This window comes from Ptiloglossa arizonensis, chromosome 7 (assembly GCF_051014685.1).
Source record: "Ptiloglossa arizonensis isolate GNS036 chromosome 7, iyPtiAriz1_principal, whole genome shotgun sequence".
Lineage (NCBI taxonomy): Eukaryota > Metazoa > Arthropoda > Insecta > Hymenoptera > Colletidae > Ptiloglossa > Ptiloglossa arizonensis.
This window is the reverse complement of record NC_135054.1, coordinates 8,467,910-8,491,460: the sequence shown is the minus strand read 5'-3', so window position 1 is coordinate 8,491,460 and position 23,551 is coordinate 8,467,910. Positions and strand designations below refer to the sequence as shown.

Below are 23,551 nucleotides of genomic sequence, written 5' to 3'. Positions count from 1 at the left end.
GTCGCGGCGAGTTGATTCGCGAACTCGTAAAACGTTTTATTAACGTTTCGTCGGGCAGCTTTTCGTTTTTTTTTTTTTTCTTCTTTCGTTTTTTCTGCTTTTTTTGCCCGAGCTGGGTAAACGCTGGGAAACGCGCTTCGTTTACGATCGTTTCGAACACCGCGAACTGCCAATGGAGTCTTTCAATCGCTCGACGCAACGATTCCCAAACTTTTTTCCGGTGCCACGAGTGTCGTTTGCAGTCGTTTATCGTTTCTTCGTCGGTTATTTCCGATCGAAAGTTTGATTCCGTTGAAACGTTTCCACGTATATATTTTGAAACGAACGGAACACCACGCCGGGAGAAATTATTTTTGACGGTGGAAAATTCTTACCGGGAGAAATGTTATTTTTATCGGGCGATTCTTGGTAATTTACCGATAGTTTTCTTCACTCGACGGTGAAATATATATCGTATAGAATACAATACAACGGGGAAATAATTTTAGTTTATTTTCTATTCTCAGTATGTATTATTTTACGTCATTTTATTTTATTATCTTCGAGGTCAATAACGTATACTAGTTTTTATTTCTATACATTAATTTTCTTGTTCCGTTTTCTCCTGTTCTTTCTCCCTTCACCCAATACTTCGTTTCTTAATGTATATAATTTTCGTGCAATAAAGACCTATTATTATTATCACCAGTAGCAGTAGTATTATCCACAACACCAACACGAGTGATTTTTCTGGGTATCTTTGGAACAGTTATATTCGTTATAAAAAACGATTACGTTTCTCGAGTCTCTCGTATCTGTTTAGATTTATTAAATTTTTTTCCACCAAATGTCCTTTCTGATTAATTAAAGTCTCAAAGATACTCCAGATGGATAGGGTTATCGGATCGTCTCACGTATCGAATATGACAACGTGACAAAATTAGTATCTCTTCGTCGAACAGCGAATAACGTTTTCTCGTAAACTCTGGCCATCAAAGCGAAAAGAACGATCGCGGATGTGTAAGCAGGAAACACGAGCGTGAAATATATTCCACGATTAAATGACACGTTTGCAAATAACAGGGATAAGGTGGTCGATATTTCAGCCCGGCCGTCATCTTCCTCGGGGAAAGGTCTGATCAATTACACGGTTCATTCTACTCACGAGTGATTGCAGGTTCTACCTTCGCCTCTAATATACGACCAATTACACTCGCTCTCCGCTTGCACCTTTTGTTACCGCAATATGATTGAACTACGAACTGTGTAGCGTTACACTCTAATTTCTTCGTGGGAATTCCGTATCGCTTTATCAGAAAATTATTCCACGAGTAAGAGCGATACGGGAACGCGAGAGTCGAATCGGTTCATTTTTATCTGCGTTGTTCAATTATCCATTAATCGAGTTTCGTAAAGAGGAGCGCTTAGCCGAGCGGTATCGTAATCGAAGGGCGTTTCGCGCAAAAGGATTGTTTCACGGTACTTTTTAAAGGAACAAATTGTTCGCATTTCGATCGATTACAGATGCAGGGATTCGCGACTTGTTAAATTTTCGAAAATTCTACGCATAACAACCCGTCCGGGGTAAAAATTGGATTACATTTTGTAAATTGTAGCGCTGTTTCGGTTTAATTCGAAGCTTAACACGAATTGTCGTTGGTGAAACGAATTGTCGACCCTCGACGATTTGGAATAAACATTGTGCTTAAATTTTTTCAGTCACGGACTAGCCACGGAACGTATTTTACATCGTTTATTCGTACCGTTGAAACTTCGTTTTAACGTTACGGGAATTAATGTGCATTTTAGTACACAAGTGCTGGGAACGTATAGGGTGCAGTCGGACCCTATGCACCCCGTGTACCGAGCATTTCCACTTATTGGTACGTTCGAAATACCCTTCGTGATTTTTCTTTTACATTCGGCAGTTAAATTTTTCACACGGACGTATTAACTCTTCGGTGTATCACGGGGCGCGTTACTTTTAACCGTGGGCGCGGCAGAAAATAAAAAGCGATACGAATAAAGCAGGATTCAAGGTATTAACAATGAGGCGGGATCGTAAATTTCGTTTTCGCATTCACGCAAACGCGTAGTAAAAGTTTCATGGGCCGGACACTCGTGCCATCCGACACTCTTTAGGGGATTTAAGCAGTGATCGATGAAATCGTTGCATTTCGCTGCAATTCGCTGCAGCCTCGCCAGTGGTTACGAACGACCGCACGCGTCACTCGTTCGGACACGTTGGACCATAGCGAAACGCGAGCGAGCGTAGCCCCAATTAATTTGCAATCGATTATACGGGCTGCGTTTTAACGTCACGTAACAAGCAATTCGTATCTGCCTGCTGGTCATATTTGCGCATTATATTTCACCGTCGAAATAATAAAGAAAATTATATCGGTCCTGACGAAAACCGAACTAATTGCGAGATATGGAAATTCCACCGTGATATTTTGTAGCGGAAATTGTTTACAAAATTAGCGACCACTTTCGAGACAAAACGAGAAGTTACAGCAGTAGATCTCGATTATATTTTATCGTTTAAATATTAAAAAAAATTATATCGGTCCTGACGAAAACCGAACTAATTGCGAGATATGGAAATTCCACCGTGATATTTTGTAGCGCAAATTGTTTACAAAATTAGCGACCACTTTCGAGACAAAACGAGAAGTTACAGCAGTAGATCTCGATTATATTTCACCGTTTAAATATTAAAGAAAATTACATCGGTCCTGACGAAAACCGAACTAATTGCGAGATATGGAAATTCCACCGTGATATTTTGTAGCGGAAATTGTTTACAAAATTAGCGACCACTTTCGAGACAAAACGAGAAGTTACAGCAGTAGATCTCGATTATATTTCACCGTTTAAATATTAAAGAAAATTATATCGGTCCTGACGAAAACCGAACTAATTGCGAGCCATGGAAATTCCACCGTGATACTTTGTAGTGCAAAATGTTTACAAAATTAGCGACCACTTTCGAGACAAAACGAGAAGTTACACCGGTAAATCTCGATTATAATTGCACACCGAGAAGTTCGTGCACATAGCAATAAATCGTGTAAATAGCAATCGTACGCAACTCAAATTTACCAGCGCATTCCGCGTTTCTGCATATCTATATTCGATGTAATTGTCGCATTGTGAAGATTCGTTTTAACGAATTTCGAGTAGATTTTACGTTTGCATACAGTTTAGTTTTCGAGAGGATTTAAATTCGTTCAAGAATTATTGCGTTTTCGAAAAATACTCGCCCGAGCGTATTCGATCTACCTGGAACGTATCGACGACGAGATCTTGTTTGACACGTTGCAAACGACGTGGATCGTATGAAATCTTCTCTGGAAATAGTTTCGGATTTTTTTTTCTAATTTTTATTTTCACCCCATGTCTTTATTTGGAGTGCAAAATATTAGTATCGTACACATAATTATGACGCGTCAGTGCATCAACAACACATCGATTGTAACAATTTCGATCGAGGAAAATTGATGTTACGAGATCGGTTCTATGGATCATTGATTCTATTATTATCGTTTATTGTCTATTTCTCGTATCACTTTTGCTAGCTGTAAGTTTTCTTATTTTCTCCTCTGTGCATCATTTTCGTTAAGTATTACTACTCGTTATTTCACGTATTCGTATCGATACTATAAACGTTACATTTCTTCCTGTAGGGAATTGAATACTCTTTGATCTTAAATAAAGTTACGCGCATCCATCTATTGCGATCAAAGATACGTCTACTGACAATCTTTGGTCAGTTTTGCGAAAAGTTTGACAAAACTTTCACAAAAAGCCAAAGAAATTTCAATCCTCGATTTTCACGGTACCGCGACCGGTGGTAAAGATTCTGTTTACCAAGTACTCTGTAATAAATTTCCCCGTTGCGATGTTGAAAATCGTGTCTGATCGTGAAACGCACGGTGTTGCAGATGTCCTGACAGCGGGCCCCGGGCCACCAGGATGCCGACAGACGACGACTATGGCCGAAGAGAACGTCTCCTACTGCACCAACACCCGATCTCTCAATACGGGCCCTCGTCATCTCCTATTCCAGGATCGAACGCCGGGACGTCTGGAAGCGTCGGGTCTCAGATCGGTTCCACCAATTCCTCGGAGTCCTATAAACAGCAACAGCAACAGCAACAGCAACAGCAACACCAGCAAACGGATCTACGGAGCGGGGCGAGCGCGTCGAACGCGTCGAACGCTTGTGGCCAAGATCGTTACCAGTCTGAGCAACAGAGCCAGGGGAACGAGCACGTCGATTATGGCGGCCGGGAGCGAATGTCCGGTATCGATCGGTACGACAAATCGACGGACAAGCCATCGATCGACGATTTTCCCAAGTCCGTCGCGGAAACGCGTTCGATACAGTCGAGCTGCGAGCGATTCGCTCACTACCAGAACCAGGAGAGATTCGGTCAGTCCTCTCTGCAGACGCATCACCAATACAACCCAGTTAGATCGGGGACATCCGGGCAAACATTGTCCCAAAACGTTCTGGCCGAGCGTTTTCCACGATTCAACGAGCTCAGCGGGCTTCACGGTGAGCAGAGGCTGTCTCTGGTCCCGAGCGAACGGTTCCAACAGAGCCCAAACACCGGCAGCGAGCTGGTGTCCACAGGAAACGAATATGCGAACACCAACATCTTGGTGTCAGGCTGCGCGACGAGTCCTTTCTCGTCAGAGACGTTCCCCTCTCCACCATCGCCGGCGCCAGCGAACGATCGGTTCGTGCCACCACCGCCTCTGTCGCCCAGCCCAAGCGAGAAGTACGCCTCGACCCAGAGTCTGGCTGGTTATCCTGCTGCTGATAGGATTCTGCCCCCAGGTTCTCCAAGCACCAGATACGGCGACGGTACATCGCCAGCCTCCCCGATGCCAGCTAAAGAACGATTCACCTCGGCGGAACGATTACTGGCCAATCAGCAATCGGCGAACGCCATGCACGAGCCCAAGGATCAGCAACGATACACTGGGGCCAGCGATCGTCTGTTGTCCGGCTCGTCGCCGGTGCTGGGAAGCCTTCAGGTCAGCCTACAAGGCGACAGGAGCAGCGTATACACCACTGGCAAGGACACCGGTGTTACCAGATACAGCGCCATCTCTACGGACCGATTGCTCTCTTCCTCGCCTATACACGCCCCGGTCCCAGAGAGGTTCGCGAGCAAATCGACCGACAGATACCTACGAGAATCGCCGGTTTACGAACGATACCATCGGCAGGAAACGACACCAAGTGTTCATCACGATCGTTACTCGACGATATCATCGAGCACCGAGAGATTCCTCTCGAACTCGCCGAATCCTGAGACCCCTCATCAACGATACTCGTCGACGGAGAGGTCACTGCAAGTGTCGTCCAACATTAACGAACCGAGACGTCTGTACAACGACCGGGGCGTCGAGACCGTCTGCCAAAAGTATACAGACAGATCGACCGGATCCCCAGCGCCTACGGAGTTCAATCGATACTCCAGCTTCCAGGAAGTTGGGAACAGTCAGTCGAGATACGTCGCGGCCAGCGACCGTTTCAACGACTCCGCGATACAACGTTGCGGTCAGTCGCGATCCAACGACCGGTTCTGCGTGTCCAACGATCGTTACCTGGCAAGCTCGTCGCCAGGTCACGACGGACGACTCGCGACCACCGACGCGACCAGGTACGCCGTCTCGGGATCATCCACCGAGCGGTTACTATCCACGACATCCTCCTCGTCCTCCTCCTCCACCGACACCGTTGCTAGGTACCACTCGTCCTACGCGAATACAACAGCCACTCAATCCTCGACGTCCAACGATCGTTTCACCTCCATCTCACCGACCCCCGAGACGGCCAGCGGTAGCCTTCGATCGAACCCCGGGGCTACAGGTGGTACGGGTAGCTCCAATTATCAGAGCACGACAAAAACCGCGGTGGACAAGTACCTCCAGGTGTCGAAGTCCGTGCAGAGTTACGGCGGCGATCGCTACAACGTTGGGAATCCCAGCGATCAGTTCGACAGGCTCAGCCAAGATCGTTACGATAGATTCTCGAACTCGGTTACGGCCACCACCGATCGATTCGCCTCGTCTACCGTCGGTACTGATCGTTTTCATTCCACCGCTGATCGATATTCTCCTGCTCGTGCCGCGGACAAGTATCTCTCGCTACCGAAGCCGAAAGATCGATACACCGGTCGCATAACCCCGATCTCCTCGTGCGGGACCTCTGTCGCCGTTACATCGACCGATCGAACCTACAACTCGTCCAGCGCGACCGGAAGCTACGTTCCACCGACCGCGCATACACCTGTCGAACGTTACGTGCCTCAACCACCTCCGGAGGTCCTCTATCCGGACAGATACGTCGACAGGTACGTACCACCGTCGGCGCACACGCCCACGGATCGTTACGTGCCCCCCAACGATCCCGGTGACCCGTACATGAGACGAGACCTCGGATTCCATCATCATTATCGGCTACCGCCACCTGCTGGCTACCCGTACCATCAGTCGCACTTACGGCTACGCGGTTTCGCCTACGCGTCTCCCGGTCGTTTGGGCGGGAGTCCCGGTTCCAGTAGCTCCAGCAGCTCGGCGTCTAATCAGAGGGACGGTTTCTCGATGTCCCCGTTGCTCAGGCCCAAGGTTCGCGCTTCTGCGGTCGAGTTCCCGACTACGTCCACCAACGTCGTACGTCACGTGTGCACCAATCCGCCGTCTTGCTGTAACGAGGTTTCCGGTAACGGGAGGACGTGTTGCCAGACCATCAGGAGGTCCTTACCGCCAGGGGCGCTGTCTTCGATACCCACGCAGTCTTCTTGGTGAGTCTTCTTTGTTACTTTTCTCTTGGATTAAGTTTCACGTATTTTCGAATCGGGCCAGGGTTTCTTTATTTATCATTTCACGTACAGTGGCTCCAAAATGTATTCGGTTGTTCGGAAAGTCATTTCGTTCTTTTTGGTAAAAATGAAGCACGATTTTCTCAGAGTGTATAAACATTTTACTAAATTATATATTCTCCATTGTGGAAAAAGAAAATTACTTTCCGAACAACCCGATACATTTTCGGATAGCTTCTATCGTTTCCAACAACGTTCATCCGGACCACTCTTTCTCTCAATTAAGTTGTTACTCGAAGCAAGTTGAAACGTCTTCGTTCGCCCAAAAGGGACCAGCTTCGTGGTACTTAAATTCTGATGGATTTTTCAATGTTTCCCCCGAGCGAAGATCACCGAGAAACTCGTGGACGCGTGTCATGGTAATTCCGGCAAGGGGGAGCACGATTGCAGAACAAAAGAAATTAATTGCCGGACAAATGGAAGTCGGCGTGCAGATAAAAGGAGTTGCATGCGCCGAGAGCTCAGCCGTGTAGTCAGGGATTAAGGAATACAGGGGATTCGGATTACGGGTCCCCGTAATCATACGCCTTTATAATAAAGCTCGCGAATTAGAATGGGTGGGGGGAGGGACCTTAATTGTAGGATGAATGTTATTTATTGCCAGACAGAAGGAACTGCTTTTCCTCGGGGCGGAATTGGGCAGAGATTTCGGCGCTCGAACGTAACCTCGGAACATTCGTGCACTGTGACTCAATTTCAGTTTCCTTCGATATTAAACCTCGGTGGCGAGATTACATTCGAGGTAACACACGGTTTAACTTTCCACTCGGTACACCGAAGTATGTTGTGCGTGAATTTATAGCGCTCTTAATATTCCGATACTGACCACGCGCGAAATACGTTTGATCGTTAACGTGGAAGTTTGCACCATATTGGAGCCCGGTTGAAATTGATTAAATTCGGAATTCGACGTTAAATTGAGATTTATCAGTACCTCGATGAAAATTTCATTTCGAGGGAGAATTTTTTAACCGGTGCGCTTCTGATCGTGGCTCCTGGTGAATTCGATAAATTAAAGAAGCCCGCCGGCGCGTATCGTATACTTGACATGCCGCGCGTTAAAAGTCACGGTTCGTTACGGAACAATTAATGGAGTTTTGTGTAGACACCGGATGGTCGAAAATAACAGAGATGGAATTTCGTATTGAATTTCAAAATGGCCGTTTGCGTTTTTTCTAACCTCTTTTGAATCCGAGCTGTTCGTTAGGAATTAACGATTTTCGCTCGATCGAGTGGAAAATGATTTTAGCAACAATTTATCAATGTCGAGGTAATGTTCTCCGGAGCAATATCTGTTTGCTTAGACCTCGTTTGTATTACTTTTGTGAACCTAGTTTCCATACTTTTCGAATTACACGGTCAGAGGCTTAAGTAGGTTTGATAATCGTGTATACAATCTTCCGATAAATTTACTATTTGTATTTTTTATACTACTATTTATTTCTATAGTCTACGTTGAATTTATCGCGAACGTTTCCCTAAGTGAGTTGCACGGAATAGAGATTTCTTTACGTTAAAAATTAATCATCATTCATTTTAATATGTATTTATATATAACGTACATATATCTTCTTAGATTGCTAAATAATTTTCTTTCAAATACTTTAATATATATATATTTTAATATTTTAATATGTCTATATTTAGAGTACAATGTAAAATATATATTCGTAAATGTACGTTATGTACACTCTATACTTGCGAAACTACTCAATGATCCTTCTCTGTGTATCAATTCTTCTTTGTGTTTACAATTTGCACGAAACTATTTAAAACAAAAAGAAAAATCATTCAGCGAAACCTTATGGGAAACCGCGTGTAAATTCCAGATCCGAAAGTGTTCCGCTACTAGTTTACCAGGAAATAAATTAACGAAGCAAAAAAACAGCAGAGAGTTAACACCCCTTCCCCGGTTAACGTGTCGGTATAAGTGGGACACGAATTAGTATTTTAGAGCTCGCTAACGGAGCAGAAATTCACGAAGTGTCTGATGACGCTTTGTTTCACAGTTGATGATCACTGTTTAAAGCGTTACATAAAAATGAACTGGAATGTAGGCCGTGTCTACATTTAGCAGTCGCGCGGAAGCTGCGCGTACAGAAAGGGCCGTTACTTTCGTCGTAGTAATCAGGTTAATGGAGTATCGTGGCCCACTTTATTTTTTCATCTTCATCGGGTCTCGCGTATCTCTGTAACTTCGCAGTGTCCCTTTCCCGCGTTTCAAAGTCAATGATGCATTACCACCACCCAAAGCTTTCGTTCGCTCGTGTGCTTCTGAACCTTGGAGATTTTTTTAGAAATATTGTCTCTGACATACGTGCACGTTTTTCGACGGAAATATATTTCGACCTGAAAAAATTCAATTGTTCACCCTTAGATCGCGTGTAACAGTCACGCTTCGATCCACGTTCGACATTCTTTTATTTCGTTGATCCCGTAATCGTACGCGTTGCGCAACGTAACTTTGATTTATTTTTCGTTCAATTTTCTTTACCGTTAGATAAAAATTGTTATTAAAACAAGTGTATATTTAATTACGAGATACAGAAAAATTGATTACGATACACGTGGGTGGAATATTCGATCATCGGTTGTACACGGGGACGAAGAAGACGGTTAATCGCGTGTGTATACATATGTACATTGCGGGTATGAATTCGTGATAGAAATAGGATCAGGGAGATTCCACGGCTCGCGAAATAAAACGAAAATAAAGAGTAACGAAATTGCATCGGAGGTTTCCTTTTTGAGAAAATTGCGTTTGAAAAACAAATTCAGTACACGTGCAATGATAGTCGTTACGGATTTTATTACGGACGCATACTGTGATTTTTTTCGTATAGGATACAATTTCAGGCACGGTTTATTATTGATTTTTAACTCTATTCGTTGTTAAAGCTTGCGAACAAACCCAATGAATCTAATACACATAGTGTTTCTTATTCGATAGAAACAGACAGTTATTGTCCGTATTATAGATGATAATTCTGATAGTAAACATTGACACCTAATATTATACCTACAAAAACAGTCGTCAGTTTGGTGAATTAATATTAGATTGATCTTCGAACATATTTTTCTCGAAAACAAAACCTACGATGCAATTTTGTTCTATATTTTTGTATTATACCGAGCCATAGTTGGTGTATTGCAGCGTATCAATTATTACATAAAAATTGACAGTTATTGTCGGTATTATGGATGATAATTTTTATAGTAAACATTGGTGCTGAATATCATATCTATGAAAACAGTCATCAGTTTAGTATTAGATTGACCTTCGAACACATTTTTCTCGAAAACAAAACCTACGATGCAATGTTGTTCTATATTTTCGTCTCATATCGAGACAGTTATCGATCTTTTTCGAAAGCAAGAGCTACGATGAAATTTTGTTCTTCAGTGTTTTCGTCTTATATCGAGCCATAAGTTGATGTATTGCGGCGTATAGTTCATTGCGTAGAAACGGACAGTTATTGTCGGTAGCGTAAATAATTGTTCCCGATAACGTACTCGGTATGGAACATTATTACGATCGCGTCTTGTTAGCAACAATTTCCGGTTAGCTGGCAGGTGTTTGACCAAACTCCAGACACCGAGTCAGCGAATTTTCACGGCGGAAAACAGAGGGTGCCGAAAGCGGAAGGCGCAATAGTCCGACAGGCAGCTAGCTGAAAACTGAGACACGGAAGGGCGACGATACCTTTCGCTCTGAAAGGGTGGAAGAGATTACGTCGGCAGGGTCTCGTTCCGCTGAGTGTTCAGTTTGCTCCGGGATATCGGCTCCACCCCTCGCGAGTTCTACGCGCGAGTTTGTCGAAAGCTTTGTGCTGGTCAAGCCGATTGTGACGTTTCTCCGCCTTCCTACCGGAGCTGCCCGTTTCGGATGTAAATAGAGAAGTGTGCAACTTTTCCCGCGAAATTCTTTCACGCTCTCCTTTGCCATCGCCACCAGCGTTCCCCTTTACACATGTATTGCCTAACACGTTCATTCTCAACCTCTTTCGAGGATCTGCGTATACTCGGCTCGTTCATTTTGCTGCCAGAGTTTTTCCGAGCTTCGTGTAAAAATAAGTATACTTTTCCTTTTGACGTTCCTCGTATAAATGAATTTTTTCCCCGTCGACGTATGATTCCTAAATAGTACGTTCAGTACGTTTCTCCGGGTCTCTTTTTATTCTGTTTTTCTTCTGTTATTCTATTCCTCGATTTTTTATTCCTTCTTTTTTCATGCGTACACTTGTGTAAATACATTTGACAAATTTAATATCGTATTTATTCATTGTGAATTCATTTTACATTTTTGGTTTCTTCACTCATCTATTTCATCTCTCGGTTCTTCATTTTTTTTTTTACTTTTTCATTAATGTTACTTTCGTATTTTTTTGTTTACTACTTCGATTTAGCGTCATATTTGTTCGATGTGTATGAATTCTCCGAAGAATTTGTTTCCTAGTTTGCATTTTATTCAAAGATGACGTAACGAGTATAGTCAAAATATACTGCTGTTTAAATACAGTAAACAAGTTTCGAGATTTAGTTTGTCATAATATTATATATTTTACGGTTGAGAAGAGACGCAGTAAAGATTCTGATGGATCATGCTCCTGAATTATTACTCGATTAAAAACAAAAACCTCTATTAACTCAAGTTTCGACTCAAAATTCGTATCATTGTCCTACCGTTTGGACTTTACATCGAAACGATCGAACTACCGTTTCATAAATTTTCATAAACAAAACGATAAAATATAGTTTCCTGCGATTCGGTGGATCGCAGTTCCACCAGCTAGCGAGTTTTATTCGATAGAAAAATTTCTGGTGGCTAGGTTACTTTCTTATTATACCGCTAGCACGAAAAACAGGTTAACTTATTCCTCAGACGTTTCCGCGAGTTATTTCTTGTTTACTTCGGCATCTGCTCGCATTTCCTCTCCACGAGGTGAAACGCTTCGCGGAACGAAACCTTCTGTTTCTTCTTGGTTTCCAGTAGTTTCCGCTTCCGCGAATTTTAAATTTGCGAACCCGCCCGCAGTAAGCATAACTGCATTACACCAAGGATCTCGTTTAACCATTGGATTTTACGGTTTCTCGATCAGCGGAGCACTCGGATGAACGCGAAATTAGCAAAGTAATGGAAGTCTACGCGTATTTGGAACACAAGCTGCAGTATGGCGCATTAAAGCGTTCATTGTTCAAAGTGCGATGTAATTTGCGGTACAATCGAAACGTGAATGGTTGTTCGCAACAAACTGAGCGAAAAATGTCGAATAAAGTTTTTTTCTTAAAAGTTCACCATTTCCGAGATTAACGTTCGTGATAAGTGTCGAGTGCTATTTCGGTACGACGAGAAAGTCTCGATAATTCTTTTATTATTGTTCCGAGCACCACGAGTACCGTAACGTTTTCACATTTGAAAACGAAACGCTTACAATGTAAATCGGAAACTTCCAAAAATTATTGACGCGCGAACTACTTCAATTTTGTGCATCGCCGAATAAAACGAGTACGCTGTTAATCCGTGAAAACACGATTGCTCGATTTAACAAACGTGATATAATTTTCCGTCAAAGTATCGTTATTGTTCGAAAAATTAATTCGTCAGTTTCGGTTAATTTTTGGCCGACCAACTGTTCCTGTTCGGTCGCTTTCAAATTTCAGTTACTCCTCTTTCGACGTATTTCATTACGAAATCGACGTTCTATTTCATTCGTTACGGTTGCCCTGAAATTTATACAAAAACGGTACATTTACGTTTTCACGAAAATTAACTTTCCAATCGTATTTCAACCGTAATGTTTCCCTTCATTGGACCGTCGACTGAAAAATGACAAAGACAGGGAACATTTTAAGCACACGATCGATCATAGAATACGTTTTAGCAAGCTCGAAGAGACTTCATCTTTCATGCATGAGAATTTTCGTTCTCCTTGGCAGCCTAGTTTCGGTGAAGTTCGGTTGCGCGAACAGTATGAAAAGATCAACACGTGAAAGTTTAAACCGAGGTTGCGATACAGCGAGACTAACGAGACGATTAGAGCGATCCAGCTATATTCGAAATTAACGGAGCTGGGATTACTGGTTATCTAATTGTGCTTGCAACGACGCATAATCGGGAAAGGGTGCACTTATTGCGAAAGTTTCGTCGTCTTTGTTCTTTCGAAATGAATTTCTCATAAGGCGTTATTCGTGTACTGTGAAATAGCAACGCGGTAAACAAATCAAATAAATGCACAGTGAATTATATCGAAAATAGACGAAAATTCTCAAGATTCTCATCTAAATAAGTTTTGAGTAAAAGATAAACGAATAAATATTTGTTCAATAATGGTTACAATCACATTTGTACCATCGAATTATGTTTCACGTTGAACGAATAAAAGCTCGTTCAAATAACAATTTCTAATTGAACAAACGTGGCGAGGAAATCGCTATACAGAATTTTCATTCGCTATCCGCCCAATCGAATCAAATTCTGTTCACCTCTGAAAACTCGAAGCGATGTTTAACCATTGGAATTCCAAGTAATCTCAAACGTGGAAGAAGTTGTAAAAAAAATAACGAAAGGTACGGTTCAATTAGTGATATTTCATCTACTTTAATAAGTAGACTTTCGCTCGGGGCGTTATTGCTAATTGTTCAACTGGATCAAATATTTACGCACTTGAGTTACTTCTGTTCCTTTACCTTAAGAAAATTCAAATTCCAATCAAATTTTGCTTCGTTCTCAATCCGTTTCTTGTTAAACGGTAAATCGAAATGTTCTATTAAACGTTGCAATCTTCAGAATATTTTCAATGAAAAACGATTCCGTACATCGTACCATAGACACCATTTCAAGAAACAAGAACGTAATCCCAAATTTTCATTCTCAAGTATCGATTTATCCGGAATGGAAAACACTAGCGTGTTCGTCGAGAACAATGCCGTTTCGTTTTCTCGCTTCCAATATAAACGAGAAACATATTTATCAACGTTACGGAGCGCGTTTCGCTCGTGGAAACGAAATACGTTTCAATCGGGCGTGTATTAATGCGAAAAATTTGTAAAACCATTCACTGTTTCGACGCCACCAAGATGACGCGTCCACGTAAACACATGTTTAAATGTTGTTTGCGCTGACCATCGTTTACATTCCATTAGCTTCCAGTCTGGTGAAACGAAACTCGACAGAAATCGGTTCCCCGGAGGGAAATATTGTTCCCACCCTGTCAGCAATTTTTTCCCGGCAAGTTACTCACCAGTTTGCCGGAAACACGTTGCATTAGTATCGCTCGGTGGGCATAAAATCAACATCAGCGCGCGCAGGTTCCGCGAAATTAATGAAACACTCGCAACGCGGGGGAACTTTCGATGGAACAGGCGAATTGAAAATTACTCACACGCAAGCGCGGTTGCACGGCGCGGTGCGTTGGTGCACGAAATGGCGTCGTTGCACGTTGAGTCCCGTGAATATTACAAGGTGCGGACAATTTATCAACGTCTGAAGTGCTGTGTATTTAAGTACCACAGTGTGCGTAATTGCTGGGCAAAATGCGAGCACGAATTACCGGGACGTCGATCTTCTCACACGGTTGAACGTTATTTAATTAATAAAGTCCGCTCGTTGATTCGACTTACGAAAGGGGTGAGGGGATACCGGTGAAGGTTCGAATAGAGGATACGGGACAAGGTTCGAAGAAGGATACGGGGAAATGTCGCTCGCGTTCAAGATTAACGCAAACACGAAGTTAAGTCTTCATTTGTCGCGGTTAGCGTTATCAGTCGACACCTTCCGTGCGTGAAGTTACAAACGTGCGAGAAAGAATTGTTTCCTGGTAACGGAAAGCGCGAATAATGCTTTAACATCGAAACGAGACGGGTACTAGGTTGTTCGATCAGTTTTATCGTTTTTTTTTTTCATTGTAAAAATAATACTATGACACTTTAAGTTTGAACAATTGTAAATATATAAACGAGTCGACGGATCTACACGAAACTTTGCACATGTTTATTGAACAGTAGTACCAGCTTTTGAAAAATAAAACGACGAATCTAATATAGCTCCATTTCTTATCGAACGACAAAACTTATCCAGCAACCTATTATAATAACGGGAGAGAGGTATAATACTGTTCGAAAATATTATGACAAAAGAGAAGAGTTCTTTTTCTTCGTTATTTTTAGTTACACGAAATGATATATTGTATTTGGTATCACTGTGATATGTACAGAATTAATATTTTATTGCAATGTGTGGCAAAATAATCTATTGGTACGTCTATTATTTCTTATTATTGAATTTTCGTGACAAGTGAACAGGTTAACACAGGGTGGAAAAAAGTATATAATAATAATAATAATAGTAATAATAATAATAACCTCTTTATTACATCATACAAGAAGAAATACGTACACATTGGTGTAATGGTATCGAGGGACGAGAGAAAATTAGGGATAATTACAACAAAAAAGAAGCAAGGAAAGTAAAGCCAATACAGAGTGGTCGAAAAATTAGTTCCATATTTGATTTTTATATAACTTTTTAACCGGATAAAAGGTTGCTGTTTTGTATATAAATACTATTTATCGAAGCCTGAGAATTAAACACGTGAAACGATATCTGTTCGCGACATAAATTCGAACTCTCTGGAGTAAATTTTACACGATATTTCTGAAGGTTACCAGGGGAATGTTCATAATTTTCTGACGTATATTCTCCTTTAATTTCTCCAGAGCTTTGAGTTTAATAGCGTAGATCTTGCTTAAAAAGAAAAATCCAAAGAAAGAAATCAACGATTGTCAGGTCACCATTTTCCAAAACTTGTACCGTAAATAAAAAAGACTTCTTGCGTGTCTATCTTACAACTCCAAAATAACAAATAGCTGCGTCGGGTCGTACAGGAATGACAACCAATAAAAATTATGGGACCGATGCGAAACACCCTGTATAAAAATCCAGAATAGAACGAAAGTTAAAGTTTTACCGACAGATGTACGTAACGAGAGTTGAGTTAAACCAAAGAGGTATAATTGGGATAAAAGTTATCTTCGCAGATATCGTGATTTTGCATTTTTTTAATGGTCGAATATATTTTTTGCTGTACCGTGTTGTACCTGACGAAGAAAACAGATTCAATCGTGTATCGCAACGCGATTTTCGAAGAACCTTAATCATCAGCTATTGAAACGATGAACTGTTACGATACGAAAGGACTTTCGTATACGAATGGCATGGATGAGTTGTTGATAATGAAAATGACATAGTAGTTGTACAATGTACAGTTCGTAAACACGCAAGAACTAAGTATTAAGATCGTTCGAGAGGTCACATTGCGAGATATACATACAGTAATTATACTACAAACAGTACATTGTACTATTTAAAAATCGTAAGGTCACCGAAGACACGACGTATAAAAAGAATTAAACGTATCTTATACGTAATACAACACAATACAATTACGTAACTTGTTTTATCGCTTGTAAATTCGTTTTGTTATTTCATCCTCGTTTGTAAAATTTTCGTTTTCCTTCTCTTTGTTTACTTTTTATATTATATTTCGCTTTTACGTATACTCACCTGCATTGAATTTAATTAAAATTTCTATCTTTATGTTTTATCCGTATCATCATTTTCGTATTAATTTTAAAATAATTTTCACCGCTGTTAATGCTCGTTGCTATGAAATACCAATGAGGAATAATTACTCTCCGCGTAATATCGTAATATATCTTGTTTCGAAAATTTCACAAACACGTACGAACGAAAACAAATTCGACTTTTTCCTTTCTTCAAAAACATTGGTACACGAGTTCGTTTGAAATTCACTCGAAATCGTAAAAAATACACCCCTGGTATATGATATAACCACCCACGCAATTTCTCTCGGCGAAACACGAGCACTGAAATCGCAATATTCCACGGCCCAAGCGACCGATCATCGTGACTCATCATTAGCGGCACCTGCGGGCAGCGTCATCCAATCTCGAGTTAATCGAGTTCCATTTCACGCGGGAAAGTCTCGTTCGTACGATTCCACGGGACAAGATTTTAATAACGTTTCTGGAAGAGCGCCGCGGCCGTTTAATAACCATAATCGTGCTGTGTTCAAAACACCGAGCATTCGTAAGCGGCTCACGAGCGGCAATCTTCGCCAGTACGGAATAAAAGACTTAATTGAAAGCGATGGGTATGGCCTCGTATGGGAACGACCGGTGTCAGGTTGCAATTTCGTTTGACGGGGCCAGTTAGAGCCGTGGACACGACATAATTATCGAAGTTGCCAACAGCACGTGGTGCACAGTTGTCCCTAGAAGACAACCCCGGACTGCCACCCATATGACTTCCGCCTCGTTTCGGCCACAAGGTTCCGATTCCAACCGCTATCACGATCTCTATAATCGTCCGAATTAATTCGAAATTCCACGGAAGGTCCTGAACCAGAACTGGGACCGATCCAACGACACGTTGATACACATCAATTGAGAGGCATCGTGTTACGCTACGAATTAGCATTTGGTATTTGCAAGATGGGTCGTTCCACCCTAAATCGATCACTTTAGCATCGACGGATCGTGTTCCAATTTAAATAGATTGTAGCCTGTATGAAAATAGATAGAATTCGAGTCATAATTTTGCTGTCTCTGAAATTTTTTTAAAAACACAGATCTTCGAAGTTGGAAATTTGTCACCGATCTTTGCGAGAACTGTCTTCGTGACAGATTTTTTTATCTTTGAAACTGTTATATTAATTTTTTTGTTTTAGAAATATTTTTAATTTACAAATGGATTCTCGGTTCGAGTTTCAAACTATTTGAAGAAGAAAATGTTTGCACGTACTGTGTACTTTTCTCTTTCAATTGCGCCAACTAGTTAAAGTTGTATTTGATTTTAGGTTGTAGTACACAGTTGGTACAAACACTCGTTGGTTCGCATACGCGATACGACAGTTATTTGTGTTAAGTCTCAAACCGTTTCTAAACATATTTTGGAATGTATCGATACACGAGTGTTATTTTCAAACGTAAATCTATAGATAGTATCCAAACAAGTCTCACTCAGTCCTAACGCTATTCTGAACGCTATTAAACGTTGTGGTGCGCCATTGCATGCGGGTCGAGCGATTTTTGTGTATAATTTTACGAAACCTTGGCCCCGTTGTATGGAATTGAAGCGAAAACTCTATCGAATCCTGTGTTTCGAACGTTTGTATTTGCATGATTGCGCGGTCGGTTTGAACGCATGGGTGGCAACGAGGTGTTTCGTTAAACAGCAGTGTATTTGAAGCGTTTGTTGTATCTAGTTCCGATCGAGCAGCTTCCTTTCATCGATACCCAGTGAAAATATGATTTATTTGGTGAAAACCCAGTATCCGTGACAAAGGAGGATTCATTGCGTTAAAAATTATTTATACAAGCTGCTGAGTAAATTGTGCAATCGGAAAGAAATTTCATTCTTTGGGAAATCAGAAGGAACAGGTACCATAGTCCTCGGTTACTTTTTTTCGTTTGCAAAAAGATTCTACGCGGTATTTGAATACAAATTTTAATTATTCTTTAAATTCGGGACTTATGGAACTCCATTGTTTTAATCCGGTGTAATATGAGAGGATAGAAACCATAATGGTATAAGTCCAGTTTTTAAATTAAAAATGTTTTTTATTTGGAAACATCATAACTAAACTGTGAAATTAAAATTACAATTTAAAATTACAAGGTAGAAAAATGTAGAACTTTTAAACATTTTTTATTTTATTAACAAACTTCAGACGACAATGCCTTTTCGTAATGGACTCTCATATTGTTTTTTCGTAGAATCCGAACATGCAATAGAAAATATCATCTTCCTTTAAAAAGACTCCACTTCCATTCGATAGAGCATATACGAATTAGTCGATAAAAGTTTGCGGGTTTTTCATAAAACCGTTCTTTTGACGATATTCCTGTGTTATATAATCGAGTAATTTAATTATTAATACTTATTTAAAATTTCAACGATTACTTCCATGTTACAATAACTCCACTATTAAACGTACCATATATATTTGCCAGTATTCCCCAAAAGGGGCTAATTAATTTTCTCTCGGACGCAATAATACAAGAGCAACATTTCCAAATGCAATTAAACGAAATCAAGTTGCAACGCGTTTGAAACAGAGTTGCAAATTTTCAAAACGATTCAGCTGGGTGAAAATCGATAATCAAATACTGCGTCGAAGTCCAAATCGTGTTTGCCTTTCTTGCCTTCGTTTCCGTCAGATTTTGCTTTTCTAAAGGAGCAATCGAGTTAATCGTTGCTCGAATTCCGACGTCCTAATTATGCGTTCTGGATGGCAATCCAACCGGTGAGTTTAATTACTCCTGATAATCGAGTCGATCCTTCGTAGCATCCTTCTCAAAGGACCTCCGGAACAGATTGCAGTGACTTTAGGTGCTATGCCGACATTGAGCCGGAAATCAGGGAATATAAATGAGAGACATCCCTGGCTCGGAGGAGTTGCTGATTCGCACTCCGACTCGAATTCGAACAGCGCGGAGCTTCCATCGGAGTGTATAGAAATTGGTTAAATCATTCATGATTTATGAATAATCGATTTCTCTTAACACTGTGGAGAATATTAACTGAACGGACGTATAATTCTTCTTTACATTCGAACGAGCAACGACTGCCCAAGATTTTACAGCTGTTTTTTGAACGTGTAAGTAACGTTATTTGCAAAATTTAAAAACGATACAGGATATTTCTCCAAGAAATGTGTAAATGAAAATTTTCCAAAGAAATTTAAACTTTGAGAAATGTTTGAGCGAAAGCGGGGTAACTTTTTTGTAAAAGTTATAAAGAGTCACAAAAATCGAAGAGAAACTCGTCGATCAATTCTAATAGTGAAATCACTCGAGAAGTGATGAGAGTAAAAGTGGTATTAGGCAACGAATTAATTGCTTTCTGCAATGTTAGTCTACAGTTGTTATAAATTTAGACCTGGACTATTTTTAACAGAGAACGTGTTACGTGTTGACCATAATGCAACGTCGGAAATCACATGTGACGTAAAGCCATTGTCATAGGAGCGGTGTTGGTTTCTCTGTGGCTACTACATAAACTGAACCAGGAGGATTCTAGGGGTGCCAACAGCGGCCAGCGGGTAGCTTGACTACTCCATAAATCGCAAGACATCGGGGCACCCGTGTTTGCGATAGGAAGTAACGATATTGCCGAAATCAGATTGCGGACAGATATTTACTGCATGTGGAACAATCTGTAACATTGCAATGTAAATTTTTCTATTAAAAAGTTCGTATCGGACGGTCTACGAGGATAAAATAAAATAAAATGATCTGAAACGAATTCCTGAAAATATTATTACGAAAATGTCGTGATAACTTTAGAGAATAAAAACCATTACGGCTAACTGACAATAATATTTATCAACAAGAACGTGTATTTCAGAGAACAAGTAGTTGTGAAGTTTTAGGGTAAAGAGAATTAATTTCTTCCTCGTGCATTAGACTTCGAAGTTTTGAAAACCTAAAAATTAGTCTTCTATTGGATTTTTAATTTAATTCAGCCCGATTTAAAATTGTACACACATATAAAGTAAATATTCCCCTATGGTCATTATCAAAATCAATTCGATATTCGCGCAGGTATTTGAAAAACAATATTTAACCGAGTAATATTTAAAGAGTGATTTTGAGTGATAATTTTTATGTCTAATATACACACTTCCTCGTATACATAATAGGTTGTTCGATAAATTCTGTCGTTCGATAAAACTTATCGAACAACCTAGTATTACATCAAGGATAATTGCACAAACACATTTCTCTTACGATCCATTAATTAACAAACACATTATCGGAAATTGTCACTTTCTCGGTTCACGAAATTTGTTGCAATAGGAATTCCAAGCTCGCTTCAATCGTCTCCCATGTAACAACCTTAGAACTCGAGAGATTTCCAAGCTCCTGACGAAATCCCTAATCGACATTCAGAGCGTCTGCGTTCTTTGAATTGCGGTTTATCGAGTAACAATGCGAGGGAATTGTTTAGAGATTCAGGACATTTCCGAAGGATTCGGGTGTCCTGTCGCAGTTTAGTGTCTACCATTGGGTCGTATAATGAATACTAATACGTCCCTTGCAGCGAACCAAGTCTAGATAAAGGAGACTGTCATCCCTCGGTAGTGTCTCGTTGATTGAGCCCGGTACTCGGAAGGGGTGAAACTTTTAATTAGTTACTGATCCTTTGGACTAAATAATTCCTTCCTGCAGGATGCAAAGCATGACAGAAATAAATTGAAATTGCTCCACGCCCGACTTTAACATTCTTTCGAGTTTATCTCCTAAGCTTAACGACGGAGAAAAAATTTCACCGATCTAACGAAGGATTATCGTCGTCAATTAACTTTCTACTCCGAGAGATCAGACTACGGGTCGTGGTAAAAACACTTGGGCACTTGAATTCTGAGGCCACGACAACGTTTAAAACTAAAGAAGAGCAACGAAATCGACAAGTAAATGTTTTCTATGAAACAGTTAAGATAAGAGGCTTGAGAAGCTATTCGACGACCATTGAAAGATTTTAATTTAACCAACGTAAATTTATTTGCCGGTTGTAAAGATTGATGTATGAAACAAGTAAGAGCAATAATTTAAATACTACATCCACATGTAAAATTTCGTTAAGAATTTTATTTCTAAGTGGATGGTGATACGAACTTGATCTCCACTGGTGGTGGTCTCTTCTCTATTCTGTTTATGATCCAACTTTTATGGGCGTACAGTCAACCGCCAAAGTTCATTTACAATCTCTTAATTTTAATATTATGCTCGAGAAATTTGATAATTAACGATGATTAAAAATCTTTACATCTATGCAAACTTGCTGCAACTACTGAACAATTTTAAACGACACTTCCAATATACTTGGATAGATAAAAACAACTTTCCCTGGCATCACGTATACAATACTTATGTCTAGACAAGTGTTGTTTCTTTTTCTCAACGGTGAAGATTAAGAAATGAAATTGAAAAATTGTCGTTACAAATTAATTTTGCTGGTCTTCCAACAGTGCGAATTTCTACGTATCTTTTAATACTACATTGCACGTATGCACTTGTGAAAGTAACCGTAGATATGCATATTTGTCAAAACCGGTATTGTAATTTCACGGTAAAGATTTACAGATCTACTCTCTCCCTCTTTAAATTTATACTTCAACTGCCTTTCAAATGTCTGACAAATTCAAGTGTCGACGTACACTCGAATTATTTGCCAATTCTCCACGCGAAGATGTAATTACCATCGCGTTTCTAAGAAGTTAAGTCATAGCTATTTCTTTTTTCTTCCTTTTCTAAGAATAAGATAATTATGATTAATTCCGGTTCGTGTCTGGTTTTCGTGCGAGGTGTAGTTCAGTTTCGAGCCCTTGATGCTATCTTTAGATGAGCGGAAGGGAAGGAAGTGCGTCGTTAGCGGTTATGCAGCTCCTTCTTCGAGTTAATCCGCTCGAAAGATCAACGGGACGCAAGGTCTTTGACGACAGCACATTTAGAAATCCTTACGGGGCGTTGGTATAGCGAGATTATCGTGGATTCTTCGTGTAGAACCGAGCCCGTGTATCCTCTTCTCCGCGAAATTCATATTCGCGCTGAGAGGTAGAAATGATTGAAATTTCTCGACGTGTCTTTGACATTTCACATTTATCAACTACATAGTCCAGAGATGTGAGTTTTTTCCCCCCGCCTATCGCATAGATGTCTTCTTCGATCTTCACTTTCATGTATCAAGAGCGGACACTTTAAATAGTCCCTTTGCGAACGGAATAGAAAAGGGTTCTTTTATACCTTTGCTGGAAATGGTGTTTGATTCTCTTCCTTTTTGATTTCGACAGTTTTCAACTGCCGGTGACACGAAACTACGTATTTCGTAAACGCTTACAAGTGCTAAAATCTCATATTCTTTCATTAGAATATAAATCTCGTTTCCCTTAACCCCCTAGGTATTGTTCGTCTCGTTCTATCCCTTCGTTTCATCTGTTTTCTCTCCCTTTTCCCAACGTGTTTCATTAACTCGAGGATGTCTCCATGCACCATTTACATAATTTGTTCTTTTTTTGTATTTTTATTTAACGACTTTCTTCGCCGTATTAAAGAAAACAACGAGAACCCTACATTCTGTAGAAGCAAAATGAAAGGGCGGGGTTCGTCCAACATGGCTGTTATACAAGCAAACATAACTTACTTCTAAACTTATAATCTATGTAATTTACATAAGATGAACGATAGTATGTTGCTATGTACAAGAAGTGAATGAGAATATAGTATTATGGGGAACGAGCAAGAATTAAACAACAAGGAGCTCCACGTTTAAAAGTGTAGAAGTTTATAGAACGTGTATCGATTGGTGGATAATTAAAATGTTTCATAGACGCAACGGAAAATAAAATTTTTAATTTTGTATTTCGGTACAGAGAGATTAAACAGAATTTAGTTTGCGGTACCATATTATTGATATGGGAGGATATATTGGAGAGGAATAAATGATATAGTTAGGATACTCGAAGGAAATGACTTTGTAAACGAGAAAATTATACGCATCGACTTTTATATGAATTTTTTTAATTTTATTATAATAAAAAAGAAAGACTTTGAAAGTCTTGAAATCTAAGAAAAATATCTATTTGCTT

General features: G+C 40.4%; 1 protein-coding gene across 1 annotated transcript in view; it reads left to right on the top strand.

The window, feature by feature from the left end:
• Positions 1–7,354, top strand: part of LOC143149631 (uncharacterized) — a 143,228-nt gene extending 135,874 nt beyond the window's left edge. The window contains exons 2-3 of the mRNA XM_076317201.1: positions 3,927–6,803; positions 7,108–7,354. Of these exons, the coding sequence (XP_076173316.1) occupies positions 3,958–6,803; positions 7,108–7,354 (3,093 nt within the window). The 5' untranslated portion in view covers positions 3,927–3,957. The remainder of the gene's footprint in view (positions 1–3,926; positions 6,804–7,107) is intronic.
• The last annotated feature ends 16,197 nt before the right edge of the window (positions 7,355–23,551 follow it).